This window comes from Actinia tenebrosa, unplaced genomic scaffold (assembly GCF_029948245.1).
Source record: "Actinia tenebrosa isolate PJP-AT-01 unplaced genomic scaffold, QUT_ActTen_1.0 PGA_scaffold15__27_contigs__length_11533743, whole genome shotgun sequence".
Classification (NCBI taxonomy): Eukaryota; Metazoa; Cnidaria; class Anthozoa; order Actiniaria; family Actiniidae; genus Actinia; species Actinia tenebrosa.
In genome coordinates this window covers 1947961-1965046 of record NW_028292575.1, presented here as the reverse complement: position 1 = coordinate 1965046, position 17086 = coordinate 1947961, and the positions used below count along the sequence as shown (strand labels likewise).

At 34.4% G+C, this 17086-nt stretch overlaps 2 protein-coding genes across 2 annotated transcripts; both read right to left on the bottom strand.

Moving 5' to 3' along the window:
- Nucleotides 1-3820: 3820 nt before the first annotated feature.
- On the bottom strand, nucleotides 3821-7551 carry LOC116293517 (QRFP-like peptide receptor). Its single transcript, XM_031700953.2, has 2 exons — nucleotides 7365-7551; nucleotides 3821-5213 (listed from the first exon to the last, which is right to left on the bottom strand). The coding sequence occupies exons 1-2, from the start codon at nucleotides 7534-7536 to the stop codon at nucleotides 4252-4254; spliced, it is 1134 nt and encodes a 377-aa protein (XP_031556813.2). The 5' UTR covers nucleotides 7537-7551; the 3' UTR covers nucleotides 3821-4251.
- Nucleotides 7552-9649: 2098 nt separating this feature from the next.
- LOC116293518 (allatostatin-A receptor-like) lies at nucleotides 9650-16625 on the bottom strand. The gene is made up of 2 exons (XM_031700954.2): nucleotides 16379-16625; nucleotides 9650-11748 (listed from the first exon to the last, which is right to left on the bottom strand). The coding sequence occupies exons 1-2, from the start codon at nucleotides 16599-16601 to the stop codon at nucleotides 10727-10729; spliced, it is 1245 nt and encodes a 414-aa protein (XP_031556814.2). The 5' UTR covers nucleotides 16602-16625; the 3' UTR covers nucleotides 9650-10726.
- Between the last annotated feature and the right edge of the window lie 461 nt (nucleotides 16626-17086).

The following is a 17086-nucleotide window of genomic DNA, read 5'->3' as shown; positions in this document are numbered from 1 at the left end:
AAGCCAAGTTGACATTACAGTCACTGCAAACCCATGTAGTCTTGCTGTTGTTTGGCATTCTCTTGTACTGGAGGCATTGTAAATGGAAAAATTTTCCATTTTGGCAGTTGGTGCTATGACACATTAGAAGCTTTTCCCCTGTCTTTGCTTTGGCTTTGCAAATGCATATGCTGTCATGCTTCAATGCTTCGTCAAGGTTCTGTAGGGTTTTCTTGGGACCATTTTTCAATTTCTTGCATTGAGGGAGCAGCCGGCAACTTGGGCAGTACCATGGTCTTGGAAGGGGATCAGATATATTCAAACATGAGTAGTGAAATTCTATGAATGGGCATTTGGGGTTTTCACAATGCGCAGTTATCTCATCTGCTGGCTTCCTGCAGTAGCAAATACTTGGACCAGGAATACTCATTGGTGGAGGGGCAGCCATTTCATGCTTTCTTGTATACCATCTGCCAAGAACTTCTGGTAGTATACAAGTTCTCCACATCTTCGTAAGCTTGGGAAGAACATAATCCCAATGGGAGGGGTCCTTGTAAATTCTCTCCATGAAAAACATTGGTTGTTTGTTGCTGAGAAAGGAACACACAACAAAGTCACAATACGTACGGCCAGTAACAAACAGCTGTTGTTGTACTTGATAGTAGTATTGATGACTTCTTTTCAGCCTGAATGTGTTATTCCCTTTTTCTAGGCAGGAGTCCTTATTTCTAACATAGGCTTCAAAATTACCATTTTCAATGCTGTATGGGCATTTCACTTCGCAGCAGCCATCACCACAACATGAACAAAATGTCATGGCATCTGGAGTAGCATGTATCCAAGGATGATGTTTATCAATTATCATCCCACAGTGTTCAACTTTAAAGTCTCTGTGAGTCTGTGACATGACTTTAGTATATGCATCAATTGCAGGAGCTTCATTTCTGCGACCGTGGATGATGGCTTTGCTGTTAATTTTGAACAGATGTGGATAACACATTGACTTGATTAAAGACTGTGATGGCATGGCAGGGTTAGTGTGTGACGCTGCCCAACTTGATGAAGCACCAATGCGTCCTGCCCTATGCTGGAAAAATGCTGTTCCTCTAGCCTGTGTCTGGGTGTCCTTTTCAATTAATTTTAGCTCAGCATCAGAGAGAGTTATATCAATTTCAGAACACTTTCTTAAAAGTTCTGGATATGTCAGATCAAGGTGAGAGGGTTGAAATAAGTCACAAATAGTTGGTATGTATCGGCTCTTGAGGATGAACTGTTCACAATAGGGTTGAACTAAGCTTAAAGCTACAGGTTTGATTTTACATTCGTTGAGTTTTGCAAACAGGGTTTCCATTTCTATCTTGGATGGGGCAGCAGAAGAACATGAATTTGGAAGGACACTAGGAGTAGGGATTGTCAGGTTGTTAAGATAAGTTGGCTGGGCGGTTGTAGCGTTTGCACATGTCTCGGAGAAATTTTTGATTTTATCATCTAAATTTTCCTTTAGCTTCTTAGCTGACTGGAAATTTATGTCCTGGACTTTCGCGTAAGGGACTTCGCTTACGTACGTCGGTAGTAACCACGTGCATTTCACTTGAGTGCATGCTAGCTTACCATTGATTCTTGTCCAAGCTTCAATATAGAATAAAAGACTTGCAACATGACTACAAGTCTCGGAAAGTCCTGCCTTACAGCCTAAGCAGTGTGCTGATATTACAGTACCTTCTTTACTTGTAATAATCCAAACTGGAAGAGGAGGCTCATTCATGCGCTGTGAATGTCTCACCTTCCCGATCACCACAAACTTATCGCAGATGACTTGGCCTTGGACACTAGTGATAAAACCCGAAACCATTTGGTTGTAAGCTTCCATACTTTTGAAGGCTTTGAATTGCTCCTTCGTATAGAAGCTTGTATCCATTACCAGATAACAAAGGAGATCTGTGGCCTCTATCGGCGGTAGACATTCTGGATCTAAGTTGGCGCCGATTAGTGTAGCTGGATCGATCCTTACCACTGATATTTTCTTCAAATAACGAGATTTCACGTGATTTTCTAACTTCTTTGCGTAATCACTTACATTAGGAATATCGTGCTCTTTTGATAATGGTTCTGCGTGACTTTTATCTTCTGTATTTTCAATAAAATCACGCGACATTTATATTCTCCGCTTCAAAACACATGCATCTCTCTGTTATATGACATATGCTAATTAGCTCGTGCGACACCAACATGGCGGACGATAACATTTGATAGGTGTATGACGTCACATGAAAACCAAGAATTTATGCTAATTTCTCATCTTATGGCATAAGATTCACTATCTTCTTGGAATCCATCCCAAGAGGGGGTGGTTGGGGTCGATTTCGTGAAATATTTCGTAGATTACGTCAGGGTAATAAGGAATATCCTTATCCAGCCGACAAAACATCCACTCGGCTTTTGTCATATCAGAAACCTCGGGAATAGACTTACCGGTAATTTCAGACAAAAGATAGGGAATAGCTTTGTAATATTTCCCTAGTTTTAATTTTTTCAACGCTTTCCGTAGGCTTTGTGGGGTTGGCTCTTCTAAGTGGCCTATGATTTTCTTCTTTACTTCGTTGTCTAAATATACCGGATGTAAACCTTGGATATGACTCATCCAGTCCCTGAAGTATTTTATTCTCTTATATGGCGTTTTCTTACGACCTCCATTGGCGTAATACTGCTCTCTGGTAGCATTTGGTACGGCATTACGAATATTCTTACCACACTCGTAACACTGTGCTGACGTGTCGTCTTCTATTTGCATTTTCTTACCACAACAAATATACTTATTTGGCTTAGTAGGTACAAACTTGGGTTTCAAGCACTTTACACAGAAATCATAAGCAAACTCTTTACAATCTTCGCACTCCATATATAGACTAACATATTTAAGTGCGCTGTTGCCCTCAACCACACTTGGAGTGGGGGTCGTCCGTAGGTGGATTTTTGACGCGGGTCTTACCCCGTGTTGAGATTGCGCTGGAACCCCCATTCCCTATACTACTGTTTGACATTCATATTTGGTAAGTTTACCTTATTTTGAAGTGAACATAGATTCCTTTTGGTAATTTCCCGCCATTTAAAGCTTTAAAATGTTGAAAACATGAATCAGAACTTGGAGGTTTTACAGCGATGGAACTTTGAAACTGTCCACCATCTTGAATTTAGCTTAGAAGCCTGGCATTTAACAAAGGAAGCCCGAAAAGTTTTGAAAATTTTTTTTGAAAAACTAAGGGATCCCACCTATACGATATTTTAAGTTTGATGACGCAAAAAAACATAGAATATATAATGTATTTGCACAAGGCTTCAGGAATGAAATGAATGAAATGATGTTTCAAAGAACATTTCGTTTCAACATCTTTTAGCATGAGTTCTAAAACCTAGATTATTTTACAATATTTGTGAGCAGAAAGGAAAGAAGTGGAGTAAGACAAAATTGCTCTTCTCTTATTTTCCAAGCTGCTGAAAGAGTTGAAAGAACTAGGATATTATTTTCACAGTATATAAATGGAACTTACATAAAGAATATCTGAAAACTGTAGATAATGTTGTTAATAAATGAAAAATATCAATAATTATCTTGAATTTATGAATAAATTGATCTCATGAATGTCATTACCAACCTACAATGACATGCAAACACTGCCCGTCATATGCCTTCAACCAGAGAGTATTCTATTGCTGTTCAGTGGCGGATCCAGGGGGGTCGAAGGGGTCCACGGAACCCCCCTTGAACGTTTGATCTTTTAGGTAATAGAAATATGCCTTATATAAATTTTGCTTAAAAGTATCCACAAAGATAATGGTGAACACGAAATGATAGATATTTGCAGTTATAATGTTTAATTTACCTTTAAGTTCCGTTACTAGATAATAAATTAGGTGATTAGAGCCAATTTTTTGTCAAACATCGACTAAACAAAAGAGAATTATACACAGTTTAAGAAACGGAAGCCCCCTTTGAAAAATCCTGGTTCCGCCACTGCTGTTTATCAGTCAGTTGAATGAATCTCATGAATCTTACTTTTCAGTGACAGGCAAACACTGCCCTTCTTGTTCTATCATAGTTAATGGTGCTATAAACCAAAGAGGATTCGGCTAATGCTGGGTATAAATCAGCTGAATGATTATATTGTTATGAATCTTATTGTCAGCCTACAATGACAGACAAACAGACAGTATTTATCAGCCATTTAGCTGATAAAAATTCCACCAGAGCACGGGAATGACGTCATTTGTAATTCATAGTTTTTTGGTGCTTGTCGGTATGCCATGTTTAGTTCCCTCAACATCTAGAAAACACGGCATAAGCACCACAGCAGTTCGACACTTCCTGTGAGTTGCTAAGTCAGTCCTTTCACTATTCCTGCGCATGCCTACTGATGTCTCTAAACTTTCTCCACCAATCGACTTGCGGTAGCTGCGCATACTGAACGACTTCCGGTTACATTGGTTCGCAGTCCCCAGTACCTCCACTCGGTCACAGTGATAAAACATTTCGAGGAAATCTCTTCGGTATTCTTTGTTACTTAAGCAGTAGATGACTGGGTTGACACACGAGTTGAACATGGCTAGAATCACTGTAAACTGGTAGAAACTATGCGGTAGGATAAGAGTTTTAAATGTCAACAAGATGAAAAACGTTTCCGCTGGAAACCAACAAAGTGTCAAAAGAAACGCAGTAATGGCGCACATGCGCACTATGCGCCTTTTCGCCACCCCAAAACTGTTAGTAACATTGTGAGCATTAATCTTCCTCCTTCTGCGCATGCTCTTCCATACGTCAGTAAACGTCATCCACGTGACTATGCTAGGAATGTAAAACGTCATAGCGATGTGGAACAGAGTGAGAATCTGGGAGATCTCCATCCCATACGGTGGAGTGGTACTCTTGCAAAGGTTATCGCGGGCGGTGACTTGAAAGAGTTCGTTTATCTGAGTCGAGCAGCTGAACAACCACACTATGAAAATATAAAATCCAAGCCTTGTTTTACGAAATGTAACCTTGTATCTCATTGGCTTAACCACTGCGTACCAGCGCTCCACGGCCATGCACATGACAGTCAAAGTCGAAGCTTTTCCGAATGTAAACAATACATAGGTTGAGCCAATTAGACGGCAGAACAGTTCACCTCCGATATTCACAGGGACATGAAAGAGGTGGTCTGGTATGACAAAGTCTGGAGTGGCTGCCAGGAAGATAGCTGAAATTGAACAGCAACAAAAGCAAATATTGAAACTAAGATAAATATATTTATCTAATTAATGGCTCAGTGACGGCATAGGTGTCTAGACCTTAATACAGAGAGCTTAACAGTAAATCTTTCATTCCAGACAAACTTCTAGGAATTGGAAGTCACTCAGATATAGAAAGTGATCTCCTGAACTCCAAACAAAGACTACCAATTTGTGCCGTCTGATGTATTGATTTTGGGTATGGTTCGTGATAAAATGCACGGTTTTTTTGCTAAGATTGATTTAATCACTGAAAAGAATAAGAAACCATGTCTATCCAACATTTTAGAATAAAATAAAGAAAACGAGTATGACTAACATTTTAAAGTAAAAATAAGGAAAATGAGTAAAGGCATGAATATAAAATATATGTTTTGATAAATATATTGTAAAGATAAATATATAAGAATGCAAAAGTTTGACTATTGTTAAAGTTTTAGAAAAGGATAATACAATCCAAGAAAAAAGGAAACAAACAAACGATGAAAACATTTAAACAAAACAAAACAAAACAAAAATAAACAAACAAACAAAAAACAACAAACAAACAAAGAAAAATGCACAAAAACAAGGTGCTAAAATCAACTAGTTTTAAATATTTTAAGAATTAATTTTTGGAAACTTATTTTGATAGTTTGAAGTTCAGTTGATTAATAGTTTGAAAATACGTTTTTTTAATTTAAAAAAAAATCTATTTTTAGAAATTCTAAATATAGATAATAAAGAATATGACACTCTCAAATTAAGAGATCTCACGGAATTTAAAGTTTTTAGAAAATGAAATTTGTTACCCCCTACTTTGGGAAATAGTGTTACGAATTTATTCCTAAACTGCTATTGTAATTTCGAATTCTGTTCAGTAATATTGTATAATGTGTTTCAATAATTTCAAATATTTTCTGTACGGCAAAATATAAAATTACAGAGTTACAATTGATATCAACTAAATGTTTTTGATTGTTAATACCCCCTAAAAGTAGAATATCTTATTATATACCAAAATCTATTATGAAAACGTGGTACGAATGTGCAAATGGTTTCTGTGTTTGTATTTGAAACCGCTCCTAAATGAAGTATATTTGTCGTCATTATCTTTGTGGGTCTGTCTCCATATTTTTATTTTTTCTATCGCTATCTTATTTACGCATTTTTTTGCCTTTATTTTTTTCTTTCCTTTCCTTCTTTTTCCTCCTTTCTTATGTTTCATCTAGTCACTCTCTCACTTGTACATTCTTCTTCTATATTCTTCGAGTTTTGTTTTTTTGTTTTTTGTTTTTTGTTTTTTTGTCTGTTTACTTTCTTTTCCTTTTTAATTTTTTTTTTCGCTTCCGGGTTTTCCTTATCTTTTAATTCTCTTTCTTTTCTTTTCTTTTCTTTTCTTTTCTTTTCTTTTCTTTTCTTTTCTTTCCTTTCCTTTTCTTTTCTTTTAATCTAGATTATATTTTTCTTTTCATTTCATCCTTATTATTTAGTTCGTTTTTAATCTTTCTCATTTCCTTTCCTTCTCTCCTAATTATCCTAATTACCTTCAACAAAGGGAGATTACATTCACCTGTCACTATAGTTTATTTTCATTGACAAATAAAGACGGTGTCCTCTTGCGTAATCGATGACCTCAAGAAAATGTTTTCAAAATTACATTTATTTGCAGAAAATCCAAGGCAGATGAAAAAGGGTATATCTCTGCCAAAAGAGAAAAAAAAAAAAAAAAGAAAGAAAAAAAAAGAAAAAAAAAAAAAAAGGAAAAAATTGAAAGAAAGAAAGAAAGAAAAAGCCAGCCTCATCATGAAACTGTCAGGTTTTGTAAACGAAGCAGAGAAATACTTGCTGATAAAATCTACTCACTGAGCACAAATTATTCAAAGTTCTATTTCAACAATAATTTTTTTTCTCTCATTTATATTTCTTGAATCAAAAACCTTAAAATTCTGAAGGCCAGTCCAGTTATATTAATATTTTTTCTCATAATAGAGAATATAAAAACATTTTCATGTTTACCCTTCCTGGAATTTAACACTTGGTAGATTAAAGCCTCCTTTAAAACAAGGAAAAACAAGAATTTGGGCAATAATTGAAGCATAAATTAGCTTAAGTTTCTTAGTATTTTCATCCATTCTCACCTGTTAGTAGGTCGGTCACAGCTAAGTTTAGGATCAAAATATTATACTGCTTTGTAAGGAGTCGTTTTTTTCGTAGAATGACAACACAAATCAAAAAATTACCAACAAATGCAAGTACTGAAATGATACCAAAGAAGACATGGGCCAAAAAACCGTATTTCTCCTCCGCCATTGGGTCGTCGTTGCTCAAAACACTAGTTTTTTCACTGCTTAAATTTCCACTCGTGTTTAAAGTTTTAAAATTTTCAAAACTCATTTTGAACTGTCATTCAACTTCCTCAAGACTAGGATGTAAATGGTCGTAGCGAATAGGGAGTTAAATTTCCCCTAGTGTTTAGCAAAATCTGTGGTTGGTTGAATGACATCCTATTTGTTGAGCACTCGAATGGCTTTGTACACGTCAGGAAGGTCGCTTTCTGATTGGTTCAAATCACCTCGTAATAATACTTTGATGGGTTGCATCCTGAGGTGATTTTACTCAAATACAAAAATATTTGAAATTTAAAAAACTGGAAAAAATAAAGAATTAAAAAAAGCAACTTAGACAACAGATAGTATCTAGGCTTCGAGTGGTCATGATAAGGACTAAAGAATAAGAATATTGAAAATATTAATAATATTACAAAAAGTAACCAAAAATCTTTTTTCAATCGAAGCAATAAGAAGAAGCTCAAGAGAAGGACTCATGAAAAGAAAGGAGCTCGACGTATAAGCCAACGTCAACTAGTTGAAACATTCATGTCAGCACTTTTCTCAACAAGTCAAAATCATCCGTCAAAAGTCGTATGCCAGTTGGTAATTAAGCTTATAGTTTCTTGGTAATATAGTCCAGCATATTGTTTTGCAGTCGTTCTTATGTCTCAATTGTTATTGTGTATTCGAATTTACAAAGGCGCCGATTTAGGAACTGTATTTTGACTTGCATTGAGTTCCGGAAGGACAGCTAAGGCATCGAATGGCTGTCAAAAGTATCGAGTTCACTTGCTTTCCTTATAACTCTTAATCAGTTTTCATTTCTTTGTCTTTTTTCCCGATTCGTTTTTAGATATTATTTCTTAGAGGTTTAGTCAATTCTCAATGCTTTTTTTTCCTCCGAGAAAAACTTTAGTTTTTTGTAGTAAAACTTCATTTTTAGTTTGGTTTAAGATTTTTTTATTTTTTGTTTATCCAATGAAGTCGACTTATCCGCCATCCAAAGCTATCGAATTCCTACCAAAAATAAATATCAAAAAGCACACCAACAGATTCTAAAAATAGTTTGATGTAAATCAAATACATATAAGTATTTTAGTTTCACAATTCATAATTCTATTCTATGGCCAATTTCATTCGGGATTTTTCTATTATAGATTCTACCAAAAATATTCTTATTTTCTACTTTATATCCTTCAGAATCCTTTCAAAGATAACAGAAACATAAGTTCAAACAAACTCTGTGCTTCCCACATCAAAATCGACCGCTTCCTTTCAAACAACTAGTATGTATTAATTCTCTTCATAGAATAAAAGCTTGATCGATGGTTTAATTAAATCGTAAGGTCAAAAGTGACAGTCGTTTTTGAACCGTGTTTATTGAGAGGTACGGATAAACAGGATGAAATGATGCTTTCTTTGCGCTTTAATATTTCGTTACGAGGTTAATTGGGACGCTGGAAACAATATCTTAATCGTGCTTTTTCGCTTGGATTTCTTTTTTTCCTCCAGAGTCATCTTGTCATTGTTTTTTTTTGTTGGTTTTTTCTTGTTAAAGGAGTCTTTTTTTTTCTTCAATATGCTAGAGTGAGTCGTAGACTGAGTGATAAGTAAATAATACATAAGGTGACAATGAATAAGCGCAAAACCATTCTTTCAGTTATCTCATCCATCCATCATCCATGCATGCATGCATCCCTCCATGCATCCCTCCATCCCTCCCTCCCTCCCTTCCTCCCTCCCTCCCTCCATCCATTCATCCGCAAAAATCAACTCCTAAATTCCAATTCGATCATGGAATGAGGGCCACAGGTTTGTTAGCCACTGGCTATTAAGTGCTACCCTCTTGAAAAAAAAAAAAAAAAAAAAAAAAAGGACGATCATCCATCCATCCATCCATCTATTATATCACTGTTTCTTTTATTAGAACAATGTTTAAGTTATCAATATTAAGTGCATGCATATTACTTTGGTAAGGCATTTTGGTTATGAGCAATCAAATGGAATATTATAAACAAAGAAATGATTTACTAGCGAATAAATTATAAAGTATTAATATATAAATATATTAATACTTATCATTTTCTCTTGTACATGTGTTTTCCTCAGGTTTGGTTAGTACCAATATAAACAGAATTGAATGATAGCATTTTACAAAGAAAATAAGCTTTCTAAGTAAGCGTTTTCAGCATTTAAAACTAGAAACACATCTTAGATTTAGCATTGCTTTACTGATAACACCGATTGAACGTAAGCAGCAACAATCATTTGTAGATAATGTTTAAAATAAAAAAAAATAAATGTACAAAACGTTGTGCATGAGGTGAGCATTGAACTTAAGTAAAGCAAAAGAAATTTAGAAAAAAAAGATTCCACTTTGCCATACCCCCGAGACATCCGCAGAGCTGAGGCGGCGTATGGACTTCGGACCTGACGGCAATTAAATCCTTCTGCCCTTGGGTGTACGAATTACGCAAGAAAATGTTCTAGCCGAAGCATCAGGGGAGAGACCAGCCGGCCCCCAGACCATATCGGCTAATCCCTTGCATCTCTGCCACGCACGGAATCGGTTAAAAGTATAATGTTAAAAAGTCTAGTCTATTCGGTGGATCGTTTTCACTGCTATTGTTATGCTGATTCACCTGGAACCGTGGCCGAGTGGAAAAAACTTGGGCATCGAAGATACTGAGTCAAGCCCGGAAGAGCTAGGTTTCTACGTGGATGGGTGACCGAATACATATAACCACTCAGGGTTTTTTTTTTTTTTTTTTTTTTGGTTAAGGGCAATTTATGATTCCGACTTTCCTTAGTTACTGTTGCTATGTGTTCCACGAGTTCTACAAATTATCTAAAATATCTTAGAATTTAAAACTCTGATCGAAGAAAATTGACTATATTGTTTACTGTCCTGTGAAGATAAAAGACAAATGCTTCGTAATCCTCGTCTTTGAAGCAGGTAGTGTGAAGTTGTTTGTGAGACAAGATTTGAATTTCACTGGGAAAACTGCCGCAACGCTGATTGGTTTGCTATTGCCTGAGTATGAACCATGAATAGATCACAAATTTGGAACCTTAGCTTCCGGTCACGTGACATAGTCGACAAAAAGTATTCTTCAAAAAAGGCACTGCTTTGGCCTCCACGCTTGATGGTAATGATTTAAAAAAGGAATTTATCCAAAATGGCCGTCGGCCATCAATTCTTTGTTATTGTCCACGTGGTTAGGCGTCTTCCCATTGGCTGAGACGCCAGTCACCAAATCATTGCTTGAATATCGCTTCAGAGTGGCACTATTGGGCGTCAGATGTCGAAACATCGATTCAGGATTCGACATGGCTCTCATTTCAATAATAATTGAACGTTCTGTGTTGAGGCTCGTTTGGTTATCCATCGACAAAGCCATCACGTTGGTGAAGGAATATTGACTCTTAGACGATGATACTTTTGCAATAAGCTCAGTCAGCCCGATGGAGTTGGATCGAATGCAGCAGAGCAAGTTAACGAATTCTTTACGATACTCCTTGTTACTCAGGCAGTAAATCCAAGGATTTACACACGAGTTAAACATCGCGAGGACGCTAAAAAATAACGATATATTTAACGACAACTTCGCGACTTTAAACTTGTAGGTTATAAAATACGTTTCTGTAGGAAGCCAACAGATTGATAGGAACAAAGCTGCAAGTGCGCACATGCGCAGTAGCCTCTCCGTCGCCTTGACGTTATTGATACTTCTTCTGAATTGAGGCTTGTGCATGTGGTATTTAATATGCACGAATGAACAACACGTAATTATGCTTGGAATGTAGAATGTTAAGGTCACGTGGACGAGAATGAGGATTCGCTCGAACTTGACGCCGTAGAAAGGATCCCGGAAAGTGCAATGATTTTTCTCATCAACGAATGTTATAAAAAGTTCATTGATTTGAGTGATGCAGCTTATGATCCAAATTATAGTGATGTAGTAGTATAGACGTCTTCTACTGAATGTCGTCTTGTACTTGATTGGTTGGACGATTGAAAACCATCGATCTATGGCCAAGAACATGATAGTCAATGTAGACGCCTTGCTGAAGATGAAGAGAATGTACGTGGAACCAATCATGTGACAGTAAATGTTGCCCGCAAGGCCATCTGGGTATGGGAAGGAACGACGGTCGATGACGTAATCAGGTGTGGCGACAATGAATATTCCTAGAAAGAAAGAATGAAATGATAAAACGGGGGAACCAAACGAAAGAACGAAAGAAGAATCAAGCAACAAGCCAGCGAACAAACAACAGAACTTATGAACAATAAAGGAATGAACAACCAGCCAAGCAAACAAACAAACAGGACGAGCAAACAAATAAACGAAAAGCAAAGGAAGGAAATAGACGATCAAGCAAAGGAACACACAGATATTATACAAAAAAATAAACTAATTGACTAGAGAGAATAAGAGAAAAATATCAAATGCCCTTGGCAGGATTCGAACCCACGTCTTCGGTATTCTAGTCCGATGTGTTAACTACTACACTACAAGGACCAACCACGCTGGTAATGCAGCCAGAATATGAAATGTAGGGTATTCGTGAGGATCCCAGAGCGATATTTTTTCTCTATAGATAAGTTGAACACCGTAAATATGTACGCAAAGAATAGACATAGTATAGTAGTAATAAATTATGCGTTCGGTGTGTATATAATGAAATAGAGAGAATAAGAGAAAAATATCAAATACCTAATTGACTGACGATAGAATAACTAATCAAGGAAAGAACGAGCACATAAACGAACTAAAGGGCGTACAAAGAAAAGGCAATGGTCAACAACACAGGAAAGAAAATACAAAAGAAAATTAAATTGTTGACGATATATAAATTTGAATTATCAAAAGACGGAAAGACGTTAAGAGAGTAAAGAAATAGCAAAGCGAGCAAACCAAAGACTATCAGCACTACCAAAGACGACAAGAGCCAAACAAACAAAATAAAACAAACAACAAATAAAGAAAAAAAAGAAAGAAAGAAAGAAAGAAATAAAAAACCAACAAAAAAACCAACAAAAAACAAAAACAACAAAAAACAAAAACAACAACAACAAAACAAAAACAAAAACAAAAACAAAAACAAAAACAAAAACAAAAACAAAAACAAAAACAAAAACAAAAACAAAAACAAAAACAAAAACAAAAACAAAAACAAAAAAAAAAAAAAAAAAAAAAAAAAAAAAAAAAAAAAAAAAAAAAAAAAAAAAAACAAAAACAAAAAAAAAAACAAAAACAAAAACAAAAACAAAAACAAAAACAAAAACAAAAACAAAAACAAAAACAAAAACAAAAACAAAAACAAAAACAAAAACAAAAACAAAAACAAAAACAAAAACAAAAACAAAAACAAAAACAAAAACAAAAAAAAAAACAAAAACAAAAAAAAAACAAAAAAAAAAACAAAAAAAAAAACAAAAAAAAAAACAAAACAAAACAAACCAATACAACACAAAACAAAAAACCAAAAAACAAAACAAAACAAACAAAAACAAAACAAAACAAAATAACAACAAAACAAAAACAACCACAAACCAAAAACAAAACAAAACAAAACAAAAACAAAACCAAAAACAAAAAAACCAAAACAAAACAAAAACAAAAACAAAACAAACAAAAACAAACAAACAAAAACAAAAACAAAAACAAAAACAAAAACAAAAACAAAAACAAAAACTAAAAAAAAAAAACAAAAAAAACACCAACAAAACAAAACAGAACAGAACAGAACAAAAACAAAAACTAACAAAAATCCAAACAATTAAAGTACACATGAACCCTTTGACAATACATTCAGTACCGGTTCTGCATAAATTAAATAGTTGATTGGTAAAATATTTCTTGATTTGAGTGACGCGTCTCTAAGTTAGGAAGGTTTATACTTCCAATATGTTAATGATGATGACGTCAGGTAAGGTATTTGAGTGTTTTTGTTGTAACTAGTAATACTTAATGCTGGTCATTTTGAAAATAAAAATTTTAAATAGCTTTCATGTAAACCATGAGTAAAATAATGATGCTTTTTAAATACTGTATCTATGAACCAGTTCGATTTTGTATATTTAATTAAGCCTTAATAGACGTCACACTTATTAGCATATTGAAAGTATAAACCTTCATAATTTAGAAACGCATCACTCAAATCAAGAAATATTTTACCATTCAACTATTTACTTCATGTATGATCAGTACTGAAAGTATTGTCGGAGGGTTCATTTGCACTTTAAGTACATAGTCTGTATTATTTTCTGTGTTTTCTTTTAGATATAAAGCTTGACTTTCATATTAGTCTTTCCTATTATTTAATATTCAGCAAGTGTTAGAGATGACAGTGCAGCTATCAGTGAACTTGCAAAGTTTATTTATTCATTGGCTCTTAAACTCTTGTTTTAAATGGCGACGCTTTGCATTAAAATAATTATTTGATTTGGAAACGAGACGAGACTGAGACGTGTTTTATAATTAGTTGAAAACAAGATTAATGAGAAGAAAAGAAAGGGGACAAGAAAAGAAAAGAAAGGGAAAAAAGGAAGAGAAAGAGAAAGAGAAAGAGAAAGAGAAATGAAACCTGGAAAAGCGATCGGAAGATTAGGAATACTGAATCATATGAAGAGCTTACGTCTGGAATGAGTTGACCAATTCTTGCTCTAATATAAGGATTATACTAAAAAACACCAAAACCAGTAGGATTAAAGTTTTTGCTGGAAAGGCTATAATGTTTTGAATAATATCAAAACCGATTACTAAAATCAGCTGCTATCCTTTGATTTAATCAATATTCTTTATCATTATTTTTCAAGATTAAAGTATACCTGACCTGATTGACAGAATCCACAGGTAGCCCAATTCAAATATGATATTTTAATAAACACAAACCATCTGGTTTTTTTTAAAAACAATTTTCAAACTTCTCAAAATTCTAATTTGCTGGGTTTCATGGCTTATCATATTTTATAACCTTTTTATGTAAGGTAGGAAACTTCGTAACATGGTTTTCAAAATAATTATTGAAATTGTTTTCTAACTTTAAATTATGCATTAAATAAAAAACTATTGAACCTTATTGCATTGCTTACTAATAAGAACATTTATGATGTAATTCATATTGCCCAAATCAGATTACACAGCGTATGTTAAGGCAAATTTGATTGAATATATAGAATTGCAGCTGAAAATAGCCAATTTTGGTTTCCATAACTTAATTGTTATTGCCAGACCCACGGAACGTCTGCTTTACCGCCTGCTTTACAGCCTCTTGGACGCCTTCTCCTCAACGCCTACATTCAATTATAGTGATAATAGATAATTATATCATGGGCTGGCTTCTTTTAAAAAGTCAGTAATCAGGCAAAAATGTACAAAATAATATAGAAACATATGCTCGTTGGGAAATCCAGATGTTAGTTGCTCGATAAAATATGCAACAAAATTTTCTAAAGCGTCAAATTTTGTTCAAATTGTAAATAAAGATCCAGTTGTTTCTAAGAATATATTTGTGCTTTTCCGCAAACCTTGGAAATAAAGCAGCTCAAAAAAAAGTGTTTCCGGTAAAACGTTTATCAGATAATGTTAACATTCAGATTCTAAATAGGCCCAATAACGTTATTTTCGAAATGTGGCACGCCAGTAGTTATTTGAAAAAAAACAACTATTAATATAAAATCTTAGTTACTATTTTAAATCGTACTTCGTTTTTTTAAATAATGGTTTATTTCTATTTCATTTCATAGATGGTTAGATAATTATTCAAGTAAACATTTACCATGGCTTCCAACCATTTGAATTACATTTTTTTTATATTTTCAAAATTCTTATGATTAGTATAGAACCACTTTTTTTAATCCGATCGGAAAAACAAACTCGCTACTACATAGCATGACTATTGAAGTACATTGTCTGTTTTTTTACTTATTTCAGAATGGTTTTCAAACTCTCAAATCAAGTACTTTAACCGTCTGTAGCGAGAGTCCATAAACTTTACATTCGAAAATATGGAAATTTTTGAAAGATATCCTAAGCGGTGGTAAAGAAAACTTGGATTCATGCAATGCTAAAAAAACCCAGAACATTTAATCTCAGTAGACATCTTTAATCTGTAAGCTGTTTTAAAAGTCTCCGAGATGGCTTGTCGGAGATGGTTTGGTAGGATAAGAACGTTTGAACCAGTACAGTTTGGAAAGCGATTATTGATTCAACTGATGTTGCCTAAACATCTTCAAAGGAACTCAGACAGCTACGACAGAAGAGGTGCCAAACAAAAAAAGATTTTACGCTCTGCGATATTGATTTAGCTACATCTGGAGCTATTGAACGGACGGTCCAACTTCAGAAATGTGTCTCATTTAAATCAACGATACACAAATTTGGGATAAAAATATAATATATAAAGAAAAGAAACCAAAAATGAATAATTCCACTATGAAAACTGGCAATGTTGCGTTATCTGATTTATTAAAAACTTGTTTAACTATCATCTTAGTAGAAAGTATAAAAGACAATATTATTAGATTTTGTGAAGTTTCGTTTTACCCAGAAATATCTATGTTAATTTGGTCAGAGATTACTCGAACAATCACAGCAACATAGAAATACTTGTTCAAAATGGTATCATTTGATTGAGTCTTATTTTTAAAACACTTTAAGTCTGATTGCCAGAGCCGATATCAAGACTTTTCTTAGATTCTAGGTCCATGTTCTTTATAGAAGTATTTCTTTGTATATAATTAGTACTATCGAAGACTTGGTTAAGTGTGGTATGCAAGGAAAATTGTAAAATGCAGCAAATGTTTTACTAACCTGTTAGCATATCTGCAACAGCAAGATTGAAGATGAGGACATTATAGGCCTTCTTGAGCATAGACCTTTTACGAACCATGACAATACATAGAAAAAGATTGCCAACGAACGAGAGAGTTGCTATCAACCCAAACGATGCCTTCATCTTCGAAGGGATAGGGGCAGTTAAACTCGTATTTGAAAGAAAAGTGTCATTTACAGTTGAAATATTAGAGCCGTTCATGTTGCATGAAAACAAGCACCTGTAGACTTCGTCCGAAATGTCGAGCAAATGTCTCAAAGACATAAAAAGCTAAGTGTTGTTATTCATGATCATGTGTTTGAATATACGCACTATTCTGAATTCTGATTGGTGGATTGTATTTTAACTTTTCCACAATTTTCTTCTTGTTTTTATTGCTATATGAAAGACAGAAGGTAGAAATTGGCTTAACGGCTATGACTACATTTACTATACATACGAACTACATAAAATATAATGAAAAGCACTGTTAAAAGCATCAGTAAACGTTGAACATTGAATAAACAGATCTCATGAAGTACAATAGAAAGTGCAAATGCAAAAACTTATGCTTTCATTTGTGGCCTGCTTCGGATTCGGGGGTTTTTATTCCTTCAGAAAAAGTCAAATTTCAGTGTAGTAAAAACGTTTGCAATAAACTGTCATAGTGTAGTTTATAAGTAATATCCATTAACTTGACTATGGAT

Coding starts and splice junctions, on each gene's coding strand:
- LOC116293517 (XM_031700953.2), bottom strand. CDS start 7,536: ATGGCGGAGGAGAAATACGGTTTTTTGGCCCATGTCTTCTTTGGTATC. Junction 5,214..7,364: donor TGTGACCGACCTACTAACAG/GTGAGAATGGAT, acceptor GTTCAATTTCAG/CTATCTTCCTGGCAGCCACT.
- LOC116293518 (XM_031700954.2), bottom strand. CDS start 16,601: ATGAACGGCTCTAATATTTCAACTGTAAATGACACTTTTCTTTCAAAT. Junction 11,749..16,378: donor TGTTGCAGATATGCTAACAG/GTTAGTAAAACA, acceptor CTTTCTTTCTAG/GAATATTCATTGTCGCCACA.